Source organism: Mirounga angustirostris, unplaced genomic scaffold (assembly GCF_029215605.1).
Source record: "Mirounga angustirostris isolate CCGP_5_RB_7025 unplaced genomic scaffold, mMirAng1.0.hap1 SCAF_14, whole genome shotgun sequence".
In the NCBI taxonomy this organism is placed as follows: domain Eukaryota; kingdom Metazoa; phylum Chordata; class Mammalia; order Carnivora; family Phocidae; genus Mirounga; species Mirounga angustirostris.
In genome coordinates, this window is record NW_026991722.1 from 87,460,318 (window position 1) to 87,473,540 (window position 13,223).

The window sequence follows — 13,223 nt, forward strand, 5'->3', positions numbered from 1 at the left end:
CAAAGCAGATCACTCCCTGTGCAAAGAACGTGACCCTACGTGATTGTCCCTCAAGTGGAGAGAAAGGTGATTTTGCTCTATCCTCCAGTGGGGAGTGAATTCAGGAGATCCTGTGAAATCCCAAGGATCCACTCAAGTTTGTCCCGCCAGAGTGGGAAGAATTTCCTTCCTCCAATTTCACCTGGTCCTCCCGGACTGTTTATTAAAGATGTATATTTTATATCAGTAGAGAGTATCAGGTAACTTCTTGGCAAGGGCAGGATCTATTTTTCAGGACCTATTAAGATTCTTTGTGGAAATTTAAATACCTCTGTCAGGCAAACAAAATCATATCAGGAACCATAGAATTTCATTGCTAGAAAGAGATATTAGATTAACTAGCCCTCACTCCCTTCCTAGAAACCTCAATAAAACAGAAGTACATTTCAAAAGCCCCTTACTTCCGGTCTGAAGGGCCTCACAAGAAATGTAAATGAATTTATATTAAAGAAAGCCATCCTTGAGGAAAGCCCTTCCATCTACGAAAATTGTACATATTTATATATTTACATATATACATACACATAGGAAAGAATATAGGTCTACATGATGTATCAGAAGGCAGTGGCTTCTTTAAAATCAAAACAGCCAGAAAAATCCAGCGGTGGAAGCCATTAACAAGTTCAACACCGATAAGCTTCAAACCCTTAAAAATCCGTGTCCTTTATTAATATTTAGCAGAAATGTATAATTGCAGATGTGCGCTAGGCTGGGGTTTATGCCGGGAGGCGGGCAAAGGAGACAGGTTTATTACAGCCATGAAATATTAAACAAGCACCAACGAACAGTAATAGTACGTTCCGGACTAGTCAGGGAGCAAGCAGGCTGGGACGTCAGCTGCACAAAGGGGGCTCCTATCTGTTTACGTTACCCCTGATTAACACCTGCGAAGTTTTGGGTTACAATCTTCCGGAGGCACAAAAGTCACATGAAGGCATGCAGCCCTCGCTGGGTGATTCTGCAGGGACATGGAAAGGCAAGGCTCCTTGCCCTCCCAAAACAAGTCTGAGTGAGCCGAAAAAATTCTCTCCATGCCGTGGGGAGTGAGGGAAACTACTCAGGAAAGCAGCCCTGGGGCCTCCCTCCTCCCCCAAGCCTGCCCCCACGTCAAAGGAAACTCAGTGTCCAAATCCTGCCTGCCCACTATTTCTCAGCACTGCTTACTGAGTTCCGACCGGCACACTCGGAGAGGCATGAAATTCCAAAAATTTCTCCCGCATCACTGTAAAAATATCATACTTCCAAAAAGGGCAGGATTGCATGCACGCTGTATACGGAGCCCTCTCCTATTTCAATGTGTGTGAAGGAACGTTTCTAGACCACTCCGGATTTCAGGACCGGGAGCAAGCCACGGAATGGAAGTTTGGCAAGGGTCAACTTATTACAGAACACAGTTAATTCAAATTTTGAAAATCGTCAGGGGCAGGAGGGGGGGAACGTACTTTTTCAGACTTAATACCCTCTTATCTACAATGCCCCATTTTTTCTCCTTCTCTGTCAGTTTTGGAATTTCTCCACGGCCACACATCTATTACCAGGATAGGTGGACGGTTTTGCCAACTCCTCTCAAATTCACATCATCCTCACTGATCTAATGGATGTCTGAATAGGGCCAAACTCAAGCTGGTTTTTCTTCCCCCCCCCCCCCCCCACAACCTCACCCTTCCCCGCCCCTGCCCCCAACTTTGTGCAAACAGAACCTCAAGATGAGATGAGGAGTTTCATTATATAAAAGTTGTTGGGTGGGTTAAGAAGTCAGGAGAAGCCTAATTTGGAGAAGACCCGGTTACCTGGTTTAAAAAAAAAAAAAAAAAATCAATCATCACACGTGATTCTGGCCTGGCCTTTGCCAGAACTACAACTTGCCATTTGAGTTCCCTCCCCTCGAAAGGACATCTAAACCCCATAAGACAATCTGGGCACGTCCCACTGACTACATGGCTTGTGCGGGTCTGAAGACTGATCAGTTCTCACCAATCCGAGCACAGATCATTTTGTTAAATACCGACTCGTACTTTGTCATCGGAGCGAAGAATTTCAGAAACGGTGTTAATATTTAATCACATTAGTACTGGCGTGTTTTACGGCGTGACAAAATAAAATATCATTATAAAAACGGGCTTTGCCTGAAAGGGGGTGGGAGAGAAGGTGCTGGCTGGGGGCTGGGACCTCCAGAAGGTATGTTTGAAGCTGCTGGACACCCCGATTCGGGGCCGACAGGCCCACGGGCATGTGTTTAAGGACAAGCAGATCGTTGTACTTTAAAATTTTTTTTTGCCTCTATTTTGAAGTGGCACACTTCACTGATTTTCAGCCAGGGGACTGGGGGGCTGTTGAAGGCTCTGCGTACCTATTTATACAACATGTGCAGATGGAACTGCAGGGTGTTATCATAATGAAAAGTTTAATCATCCTAATTTACTACCAGTAAGGGAGCAGGAATCGGATGCAGATACCTTATAAAGCCTTAACTAGCAGCCCCAAGGCTGCAGAAGCTGTGAGTGACCTCAATTCGGGGCTTTATCTAGGAAACTGTCCTTCCCACATCACAGAGTGGAAAACAAAGGAGGTCAAGTGGGTGTCCCTGTGATGCTGCTAAGGAGGCCAGCCCTGCAGCCTGTCCCCGTCCCCGAAGGAAGCCCCTGTCCCCCCCTTCTCCCCTCTGTGCAAGGGAAGGCTGCCTTTAGCTTACAGGGGGAATCAACCCTCAAGTGACTAGCATCTGTTTCCAAAAAAATATTTTCGCTCTTCTGACTGTGATAATGAAACAAACAAAACAAAACGTATCTTTAATGACATCTCTTCATTCATAGCCTGCATCTTTTTTTTTTTTTTTCTGGAAAGGAGATTGGGGGACCTGTGACACCTTTAAAAAAATCTTAAAACCACTCAATTCCTCTCTACCTAATCTACGAAGGCCCTTCAGAAGACTCGCAGGCTGAGGGCTACTGGTTTTTCTTTATTAATTCTCAAAATCAGGGGTTTTTAAAAAACTTTTCTCACCCTATTTTGGCCAATATGTTCTTAATTACTGGGATGGGGGAGGGGAGGAGGGGGAGGGGCAGCCAGGCCAAGCCAGGTAGAAGTGACAGGGGCTGGGATTTGTGCTAACCAGCTATCGATCAGGGTAGGATCGAGACGTTGTGTACAAGAAAATAAAAGAGACTAGGGATGGGAGGGGGGGCCCGGGAGCCGGGCAAGCAGGATGCTGTGTCCAAGTCCATTTTAAAAAGGATGGGGGGGGGTTGGTAAAAACTAGGGAGAAGCAGCGGAGGGTCCCAAACTAACCAATTTATGGCCTTGCCTGGGAGAAGCCTGGAGAATGCTGATGCTGGCCGCAGCGTCTGCCGTGCATGCTAAACAGCAGGCTTCAAATGAGAGCAGCGTCCCGGGCTGGGCAGTAGGCGAACAAAGAGAAAAGCAGGGAGGCTGCATTCATGAATTAGAAAAACCTAAGCGGGAACGCTACCCAGGACGGCAGCGGTGAAAGCCCCGAGTTCTGAGCCACCCAACTCCGGGGCCTCCCTTCCCCTCCCCCCTCCTCCTTCCTCCTCCTCCAGCCCATTCTCCTAAAAGCTACCCGCACCTTAAAGCCAGAGGCAGGAGGCCCAGGCCCACGAAGACAGAGGAGAAGAACTCTAAGAGAGAGCAAGAATCAGGGGACGTCTATTTTTTTTAGACAGGGTTCAATCAGCAGCCGCTGGTTCCCTGGTAATATTCAGCCCCCGTGAAACCTAGGGAAGGCCATCTAGGGTTTAAAAGAAAAAGGTAGGAATGGGGGGGGGGGGGCCGGGGTGGAGAGGCATGATGTTACCTAATTTTAAGAAGCAGTTTTCTGTGAAAAAAAGAAAGGCCCCCGTTAAAATGAAACGGTTATCTACTGCAGTCCAGTTCTCTTTCGGTTCAAAACAAAACTGCTACTACTTTAACTGCAATGGAGGTCCCTTTGCTAACCCCCCACTTCACCCACCTTAAAGGCCTCCAGGCCTGGTGGGGAGGGAGTGCTTAGAATGCAAACAAGAGCTGGGACCAGACATCTGTCACCAAAGCCAGGCGAGATATTGACAAACGCGGTCCTTTGTGTCTTAAGAACATATATCCATATCCCTATACACAAATGATGCCCTGGCTGAGTGGTCCGGTCTCTGCCAAGCAGACCCCACCCCAGCCCCAGCACCCCCCACCCAAATGTCAAGGAGATGCCACCGGGAAAAGCCTGCCTGCCTCCTACAACCAGACAGGTCTCCAGGTTTCCAGTGAAACCCTAATAGCTAAGAAGAGACAAAACACCTATTCATTAGAAACAACTGTCAAATTAGGCGTTGCCTCTGAGTGCTGCTGTGGTCCCCAGGGCCTGGTAACTTTTTTTGTCTCTCTAAAGATGCTGGCACATGGAAGGGAACTCAGGCTGGAGGTTGGCTGACTAGGAAAAGGTGGGAAGGTTATTAACACAACTTCCCAGGTGTCCTGCCAGGAAAGGGGGGAGGGGGGCGCAGGCACACAACTCCTACAAAGTGGAACCAGCCTGAGTGTTAAGGGTGAGGAGGGGTCTTGGTGTGAAAGGAAAGGGGCCTGCCCTGTCCTCTGAGCACGCGGCAACCCAGCTAAAACTTGGTGAAGGGACTCTGAAATAATCCCCACAGGGCTACCATCTAAGTTCCTACCTCGGTGAGGAACTACAATCCACCTGGCAGCACCTGGGGGTGGGGGGTGGAAGTGGGAGATGGGCCCACAGAGCCCTTGCTGTAACCAAAAGGAGGGTATATCCAGCTCTGAGCTGGGCATTAAGAGGGCCCGCGCCCTCCTAACCCCAAGGGATCGTCCCCTCCCATGGAGGACTCCAGGCTAGACTAAGGCCTGCAGTGAGGGTGGGGACGGGTCTGGGGGAGATGAGAAGGGAACAAGCGCATATACCTTCTTTGCTGTTGGGGTTCTGGGGTTTGGCCTTCTCCCAAGGTGCCAGCGTCTTGTCATCGTCCGCGCCGTCCACCAAGGCCTTGTCGGCGGGCATGTACCAGGTGGCGCTGTGCTCCGCCATCAGCGAGTCCAGGTCGATGGTGCTCATGGCGCTCTTGACAGCTTCGGAGCAGCAGCTGCCCAGCTCGCTGTCGCCATTCTGCGTGCCCGAGGACCCAACGGCACACTCACCCTTCTTGCCACCCTTGAGCCCCAGGGGCTGGTCCTCAGAGATGCTGAACTGCTGCCTCTGCAGCTGGATCTGCGCCTGGAGGATCTCCAGGGGGTGGATCTCATCCGGGGGTGGTGCCCCGCTGCTGCTCGTTGGGGTCCGGACCTGCTCCAGGCCCGGGGTGCCAGGGTGGCCCGTGCCCCCGCCGCCGTAGCTGTCAGGGGTGGAGGTAGAGGTAGACATGATGCCCAGGCCGAGCGGGGGCGGGGGCGCCTTAGGTCCGTGTTCCCCAGCGCCCACCCCACGCGGAGGGAGTTTGGGCGAGCCTGTCACCAGGGGGCTCCTACTCGCTTTGGCCAGGGCTGGGGGGTTGTCGGAGCTGGATGACACCTCGTCCTCGTTGGCGTAGCTGGTGCTCACCTCGTCCGAGGCAAACTCGCCCACGTGTGGGGAACTACCGTCCGACTTGGCCCCGCCGTCCAGGGAAGCCATGAGGTCCGGCTGGTCCCCCAGGAGCAACTCGGCCCCTTTCCCCCACGACGGCGACGTGAGCGCTTTGTCGTGGGGCGTAGGAGCCCCGCGAGCCTCGCTGGTGGGGTTCGCCCCGACGGCTGCGCCTGGCGCCTGCTGCTGCCCGGGGCTCACCCCAGGCGCGCCCCCGCTGTCTGGCGCTGCCGAGTATTTGTCGAAGAAGGTCCCGGGGCTCACGTGACCACTGTCCCTTTTTCTCCGACCGCGTCCCCGACCTCCGCCCCCGGGGACCGGCTTGCCGTCGTTCCCGGCCGTTGACTCCAGGGTGTAGTTTGGGGAGAGGCTGGTGCCATCCCCCTGGGCGGGTGCGTTGGGCGGCCCTGAGGCTTTGGAGCCGCTGGTACTAGTCCCCGACGGGCCTGCAGGCCCTGGGGCCCCAGGGGCAGTCCCTCCGGGGAAGTACTCCGAGCCCGGGTTGCCGGCCGCAGCCGCGCCGTCGGCCTCGTTCTGGCTCAGTTTCCTCTTGCCCTCGGGCGGGGTCTTCTTGTTGAAGGTCACGTTGAGGTTGGGGGCCCCGAGGCTGGCGATCATGTTCTGGCAGGCAGTGGAGAGTGCAGCCAGGCAGCTCTGGCCGAACAGGTTGTCCTTGGAGCTGGGCTTGCTGAAGGAGCCCAGCGACAGCGCGCCCAGCTTACTGGCCGAGGCGCGCTGGCTGGGCTGGAAATCAGGCTGCGGCGGATAGGCGCCCCCGCCGCCGCCGCCGCCGCCGCCGCCGCCGCCGCCGCCCGTGCTGCCGCCGCCCCCGCCCGCGCTCGGGGGCGAGCTCACGCCTGGGCCGCTGTGCGGCGTGGCCTGCCGGTTCGCCGCGCTGAACGGGAAGCCGGGCTGGCCCCCGAGCGCCGGTGCCGTGAAATCCGGCGGCGGGGGCCGGCGCTCGGAGGGAGCGCTGGGCAGCCCCACCCCAGACCCGGGCGACTGCAGCTGGCCCAGACCCGCCAGGCTGGCCCCGAACTGCAGGCCGGGGGAGGGCAGCGCGGGCACGTGGCCCTCTCCGGGCATCCTCAGCGGCTCCTGCAGAGGGCCACGGAACAGCACGCCCGAGCCCCCGGGGGGAGGGGGCGGCGCCAGGCCCGGGTCGTGCGGGCCGCAGTCAGCCGGCAGGCCCGAGCCGCCCATCCTGCGGGGCAGCAGGTCCCCCGGCGGCGGGTGCGGCCCTGGGAACCACGCGCTCTCCTGCGCCAAGTGAGGCGCCGGCGGCTCGAAGGTGCCCAGGCGCCCCGCGCCCGCGCTTTCGCGCTCAAAGTTCGGCTGGGCCAAGCCGCCCACCGGGCCGCTGTGTACCAGGCCGCCCTGGCCCACGTCCCCGGGGTGGCCTAGCTGGGCAAGGTTGGGCTGGCGCAGGCGCTGCTGCTGATTCCGCGACGCCATCTGCTTAATCATGAGGGCCGCGTTTGGGCGCTGCTGCTGCTGGGGCTGCTGGTGTTGCGGCTGCGGCTGCAGGGACTGGTGGTCCGGGGCCGGATGCTGCAGGGCTGGCCCTGAGGGGAAGCTGTCGGGCACGGGCGGCGTGAACTCGCCGGGCAGGCCCGAATAGGCGGAGGGCGAGAGGTGGTTGTCCAGCGCGCCGTTGTGCATGCCGCCGTTCCACGAAGCGCAGCGGTCCACTCCCGCGCTGCCCGGGAAGTCAAAGCGCGGCCTCTTGGCCACGTTCATGTAGGGGGGCGCGTCGAAATGCTGCAGCCGCTGGTTGGGCGCCTGCTGCGGAGGGGGGTGCTGCATGTTGAACACGGGCTCCGAATACGGGTGCATGCTCCGGTTCTCCAGCCGGTGGATGGGGTACTCGAACTGGGCGTGCTGGCTGGGCAGCAGGGGGCCCCCGTCCTGCAGGCCGCCGCTGGGCGTGCCCGCCTCGCCCTGCTGCGGCCGCGGGAGCGCAGGCGGGCACGAATTTTGTCGGACCAGAAGCCCGGGCGGCGGCGGCGGCGGCGGCGGCGGCGGCGGCGGCGGCTGCGGCTGCGGCTGGGGCTGGGGCTGCTGCGGCGGCTGCGGGGGCTGCTGCGGAGGGGGCGGCGGGGCCTGCTGGGGAGGCTGCATTAGCGGGTGCCTGGAGCCTACTGCCGGCTCCAGCCCCACGGGCATCTTGCGGGCCCCGCCGAACCTCTCGAAGAACACGCCGTGCTGCTGCGGCGGCGGCTGAGGCTGCGGTTGCTGCGGCGGCGGCGGCTGCTGGGCGTGCATTTTGGACAAGCCCACCATGCCTGCAGCTCTGGGCATGGCCGACGCACCGGGGAACGAGCCCCCGGGAACCTGGCGCCCCGCCGCATAATGAGGCAGCTGCCCCTCGGAATCGGAGGGCGAAAACATGTCGAAATGTCCCGAGGGCGCCTCGCCAGGGTAATTGTATTCCAGCGAGTCGACGGCCCCTTGGTTGGCCACCCTGCGGGGCTCCAGACTGTGGGAATCGGAGCCGCTGGAGGCGGGCAGGCCGTGAAAGGAGGCGGCTCGGTTAGGGCTCTGGTCCAGCGGCAAGCACGGGGCAGGCACCGCATGACCCGAGGCGCCCGAACTGTGGAAGTCCGAGAGGTTCCCGGGTCGCTGCGGGCCGAAGCTCTCCGGCCCCTGGCTCTCCGCCATGTGGTCATAACCCTCCGCGAAGGGCGGCTGGCTGCCCAGGCCGCCGGCGGCGCCGCCGTAGCCAAGTAGGCGACCCCCGTGCAGGCATGAGGCCCCCGGGTCCGGGCCGCCGAAGTTGCCCCCAAAGTGGGGGTGATGTTGGTGGGGGTGGTGGCCTCCCGGGTGGCCGTGGTGCGGCTGCTGGCCTCCAAAGAATCCGTGCACCGGCTGCGCCTGCAGCCCCCCCGCGTGCAACTCCGAGTGGCCACGCGCGTGGAAGCCGTAAGGCTCCATGTTCATGCTCAAGATCGGGGGCTCGCCCAGCGCGCTCATGGCAGGGTCCACCGGGCCAGGGGGTCCCCCCGCGTGGAAAGCCGGGGCCTTAAAGTGGGCATTCATGCTTAGTCCGGCCTCGTTAAAGTTCCTCTCGCCCTGGCCAGCGTTCCTGCTGTTGATCTGGGGCTCGAATTGGTCCAGCCCAAACATACTTGGCAGGGGGCGGGGGGATCAATAGGGCATGACAGCCTGCTCTCCGCGGCGCGCCTCCGGCCAGCTAAACGTTCCGGCCCCGGGTTGGGCGCTCCGGGACGCTCAGCACCGCGGGGGCGCAGTGCGCACCGCCACCTCGCCTGGCGTGTGGAGGCTGGGGGCTATCAGCTCCTCTCCCGAAGCTCTGGCTCTGCCGGACCCGGGCCTCTCACATCTTGCGGTGCCGCGGGGCCTCCGGGAGCCGTGTTGGGGGGCCCATGCTCCGGCGGTTGGCACAGCCGCGGGTGGGTTTGCGCGGAGGGGTCGGAGCTGCGGGCGAGTGGAGACAAAAAGTTAAGTGGGGGGAAGGAGGCGGGAAGGAGGAAGGGAGAGCAGAGCGATCACCTTCTTAAGTCCGATCGGGTCGGGTGGGAAGCCCCAGGACGTCTCCCGATGCCTCCCGGAGTCCGTGGCGGAGCTGCTAAGGGGCCGAGCAAGGAGACCCTTCAAAGCTGTGGCTGGCGCCCGGGCATGGACAGAGCGGTCCCTCCCCCCTCCCCCCCGAAGTCCCCGCGCTCCGCAGCCCGAGCCTCCGCCGAGCACGATCCGCTCGCACAGTCTCCGTCGGCCCCGAGCAAGCGGCTACTGCTTCTTCAGCGGGTCGGAAGGCGGGAGGCTCCGCTCGGCATCACGGGTGCGGGCCCTGAGCCGAGGGTGCAGCGGGGCTGGGGAGGCGGCAGGCGCCGGGGGTTGGAGCCGAGGTTTGAGGGAAGGCGCGGTTCCCCTGCTCCGGGGCGGGTGCGCTGCACCCCGGCGCGCCGCTTCGCGGCCACGTCCGCCGCCTGCCGCTTCTGTCCTCCTCTGTTCGGTCTCTGAGTTCGCCTGGGTCTCCGCGCCCGGTTCCAGGCGCGGCCGGGCAGCGAGACGAGAGGTTGGGTCGCTCCGAGGCTCGGGTTCCCTGCCTCCGCGCCGAGGTGCTTCGCGAGTCCCCCTCGGACCCGAGGAGGGGGGCGTACGCGGGTCGGTGGGCCTCGCTAGACGAGCGGGCTGAGGCGTTCCGGCTACGCTCTAGGAGCCCGGAATGGGGGCGGGGGGGCGGGGGGCAGTCCTGGGGGGGTCCGCGCACCCCTCTGCTGGCTGGCGGGGGGGCTCTGCGTGGGGCGTTCCGAGGGTCTCGGCTCCCCTCTCGGTGTCTGCCTCTCGCCCAGCGCCGGGAGAAGCAGCAACAAGTTTTGCATTTCAGCAATCAATTTCAGCCATTACATTTGCACCAATCAGCGCAGCTCGAGCTCCGGGCCCGGGGCGGGGCTCGCTCTTAAGGTGGTCCCGGTTGCTGGCTGCTGACGCCCCCGCCATGAACCTGCACTCCGCCAGCTCCGGGGTGCCCCGCGCGGGGTTTGCCTCGGGGTCGGCGCCAGTGCGCTGGGGGGCGCGCCCTGGCCTCCCGGCGCGTCGGGCTGGAAGGGGCGCAGGCGGAGAATGGCGGGAGCTTGGCTTTGTTCACCCCCCTTCCCACTCGCACAGTTCCCAACTCCCCACCCCTAACTGAAGCGAGACCTGCGGGTTGGGCAGGGGGCGGGGAGGTGGGCGGTAAGCGGTGCGGGGCGCTCAGACAATGGGGTCGCCAAGCACAGCTCTTGGACTCGCCAAGGAAAGTCGCAAAGAGTCAACTGCGCTTCAGCCCCGGGGGGAACCCTCGGTTCTCCACCGCTGTCTGTCTACCAGTGGCACCCAAGTTAACCGGCCCTCGGATTTTTCTGGAGGTGGAAGCAGACCGGGAACCCCGAAGTTAGGGTTCCGCTCGAAAGACCCCGGCGCTTGCTCACTCCTCCTCCCTGGGGCGCGCACAATTGTTCCCTATCTGCACACTCTGGGGTTCCCCGTTCTCAGTCGCCGGCTTCCGCCCAGAGGAGCCATGACCACTCGGCTACTTGTGGGGAATAGGGGGTGCACGTCAGATGAACGCAGAGCCGCGAGGCGGCTGGGAGCTTCGAGAAGACCCGCGCGCAGAGGGTGCACCCGCCCGCTGGAGCGCCCTACTCCGGACCCCCGGGCCAAGGCCCAGGCCCTCTGCGAGCGCGAGTTTGGCCTCCTTAAGAGATCAATTAAACTGAAGAGGCCAAGGAACGGAATTGGGTTGTGATACTAAAATCAATAGGAGTAATTTAATATCTGCCCTGCTCTTTATGAAATATTTATCCCAATAATCTTAGTTAAAATGTTTAGATCTTCCTGATCCCCACTGAGGCTGAAATCTATCTTACAATTAGAAGTTGGGAGTTAGAGGGGATGGAGAGTAGGGAAGGTGTTTATTCTGTGTGCCTGCGTGTGTGTATTTTCCTCCCTAAAGTGCATGCAAGGGAGGAAGGGGGAGAAGGCCTGTAATTTCCCTTGCCATAAAATAGCACGAGGCGATTTTGCTAGCAGACCAGCATTCTTCAGAGAAGGGGAGGGGGGGCAAAAAGAACTTTCTTTGAAGTGCCCCTGATATCGCTATTAAATCTAAATAAAATTAAGCATGGTGTATAAAAATGCCTTTTCCCCCCACAAAAGAAAGTGTTTATCACCCAAGTCTGTCTAGCGTTTGCTAAATTGCGCATGAAATCTGAAATGAAATAAACGTTATAATAAAACCAACCCCTGAGCCCTTTTTATTTAAAAACCTCAGATTAAGCACTCCACCGTTGTGGGCAGGAGTTAAAAAGTTACCGCGTTGGGCGCACACCAATTCATTGCTCCCCGGAGCTGCTGCTGGGAAAGCAGACTCTGGGTGTTCCTGAACCAAAATGCCAGGAAAATGGGCTCCACTTCGGCGGAGGGGAGGCGGGAAGCAGGGTCTCTTGAGGGACTCCTGAAGAAAATAACACCCCTCCCAAAAAGAATACAAATGAAAACAAGCAATAAAAACTTGCAACTTTGAAACTCAAGAGAGCCAAGCCAGCTCAGATCCAAGGTCCTTCCTGGGACCTTCCTGTTGTGGATGTCTACAGATATTTTTTCCTTTTGAAATTAAAAATGAAAATTACCCCCACCAAAAATGGGGTCCATAAATAAGCATCAGGAAGAAGTATTTGTACAGGGCGGTGGAGTTTTAAAAGGATTTTTCTGCAGGATCAGGTTGTTGGTCTGTGATTAAATATTGATTTTGTGTAATTAGTTTTCATGTGAACTATCCTCTTGCTGATAGCTTAGAGGTTTCAGAACTAGAAAGAAATGGAATCGGACATGGAAATTATTACTTAGCAAAGTGACAGGGAAGTGAGAGCCGGAAAAGACTGGGGCTTGGCTGATTTAGGCACAAAGAAATAAAGGTACTGGGTAGGCCTCCAGTGACCCCCACCCCCACCCAGGGCCCCAGGCCAGAGATGGGGAGACCCTGAGCCTCCTGGTCAGGAAGGGGACCAGTAGGGGGAATGGTCGCCAGGAGGAGGACCCCGCATGGGCAAAGGCCTATGCAAAGCTCATGACAGCTGGTGGCACGCCTTGTCCAGAACCATCAGTGCTGGGAAAGATGGGTGTCTCCAGAGCCCCATGTGAGGACATTGTGTCTCGTGTGTGTCTGGAGGGAACAGGGGAAGTTGGGACCTGTCTGGAGGCCTGGGTGGGCCAGGGCAGTGGGAAGAATGGCCCACAGACCTGCAGTCTGGGGAGACCCTGGTTGGGGTGTGCTCTCGGCTGAGGCATGACTTCACACGGGGGTGGGGGGGGTCCCCTGAACACCTGGGCAGGTTTCCTGTGGAATAATTCTGTGTGCTTGGGGGGTGGGGAGGTGCAGGGGGGTGGGGGGAGTATTTTTCTGGGGCTGTTTCCAAGAGTCAGTCTACAAGGTGTGTGAGTGTCTGAAAGCAGGGTGTGTTTGGGTCTGGCTGGGTTTCTGTTCAGGATGTGTCTGGATCACCTTTCCTTCACACAAGAATGTTGTGCGGGTGTGGGGCGGGGGGCCTGCGTTTGTGTCTTCGCCTGTGTGGGGTGCGTGTGCCTTCGAGTACCTCTGGGTGTCTCGCTGAGGGTCCCTGGGGGAGGTGCTGTCGACCCCCCCATGTCTCTCTGTGTGTCCGCCTGTGTCTGTCCCTAGTGCGTGGGCCCGCCTCACCCCTCGTGTGCCCGAGTCTCTGCTCGGGTGTGCGTGTTTGCTCTGCGAGTGGGAGAGGGGGTGCCCGCCTGTGGCCATCTGTGCCCGTGGACGCTCCGGCCTGTGTGTGCCTCCGTGGAGTGGGCGCCCCTGCGGGTGCCTGGAGGCGCACTCGGCCTACGGCGGACCGCGGCTTCTTTGGAACAGACACATTGCCCCCTAGCGCTCAGACGACTCAAAGTCCCCGGCCGCCGGCACCGAGCCGGGAGCTGCGGGAGCCGCAGGGTCCACCCCCAGGCCCTTCCTTCTCCTTCCTGTTAACCTTCCTTTGGCCAGGGCCCTCGAGGGGTGCTGGATGTGCTGGCATTCGGAGGGGGACTCCCGGATGGAGAAAGGGGACAGCTGGACTGGGGCCCCCGAGCTACGGAGGGA

The 13,223-nt window shown here is 59.3% G+C and overlaps 1 protein-coding gene across 4 annotated transcripts in view; it reads right to left on the bottom strand.

Moving 5' to 3' along the window:
* The window catches only part of MN1 (MN1 proto-oncogene, transcriptional regulator), an 87,921-nt gene that overhangs the window by 37,361 nt on the left and 37,337 nt on the right, over positions 1–13,223 (bottom strand). Inside the window, exons 1-2 of one of the 4 annotated variants that reach the window (XM_045887415.3) lie at positions 9,125–10,237; positions 4,954–9,049 (exon numbers count right to left, since the gene is read on the bottom strand). In XM_045887415.3, the coding sequence (XP_045743371.2) occupies positions 4,954–8,737 (3,784 nt within the window). In that variant the 5' untranslated portion in view covers positions 8,738–9,049; positions 9,125–10,237. Of the gene's footprint in view, positions 1–1,732; positions 1,830–1,990; positions 3,433–4,953; positions 10,243–13,223 lie in introns of those variants that run through there. The other 3 variants (XM_064578588.1, XM_054510464.2, XM_064578587.1) reach the window with 3 other exon arrangements.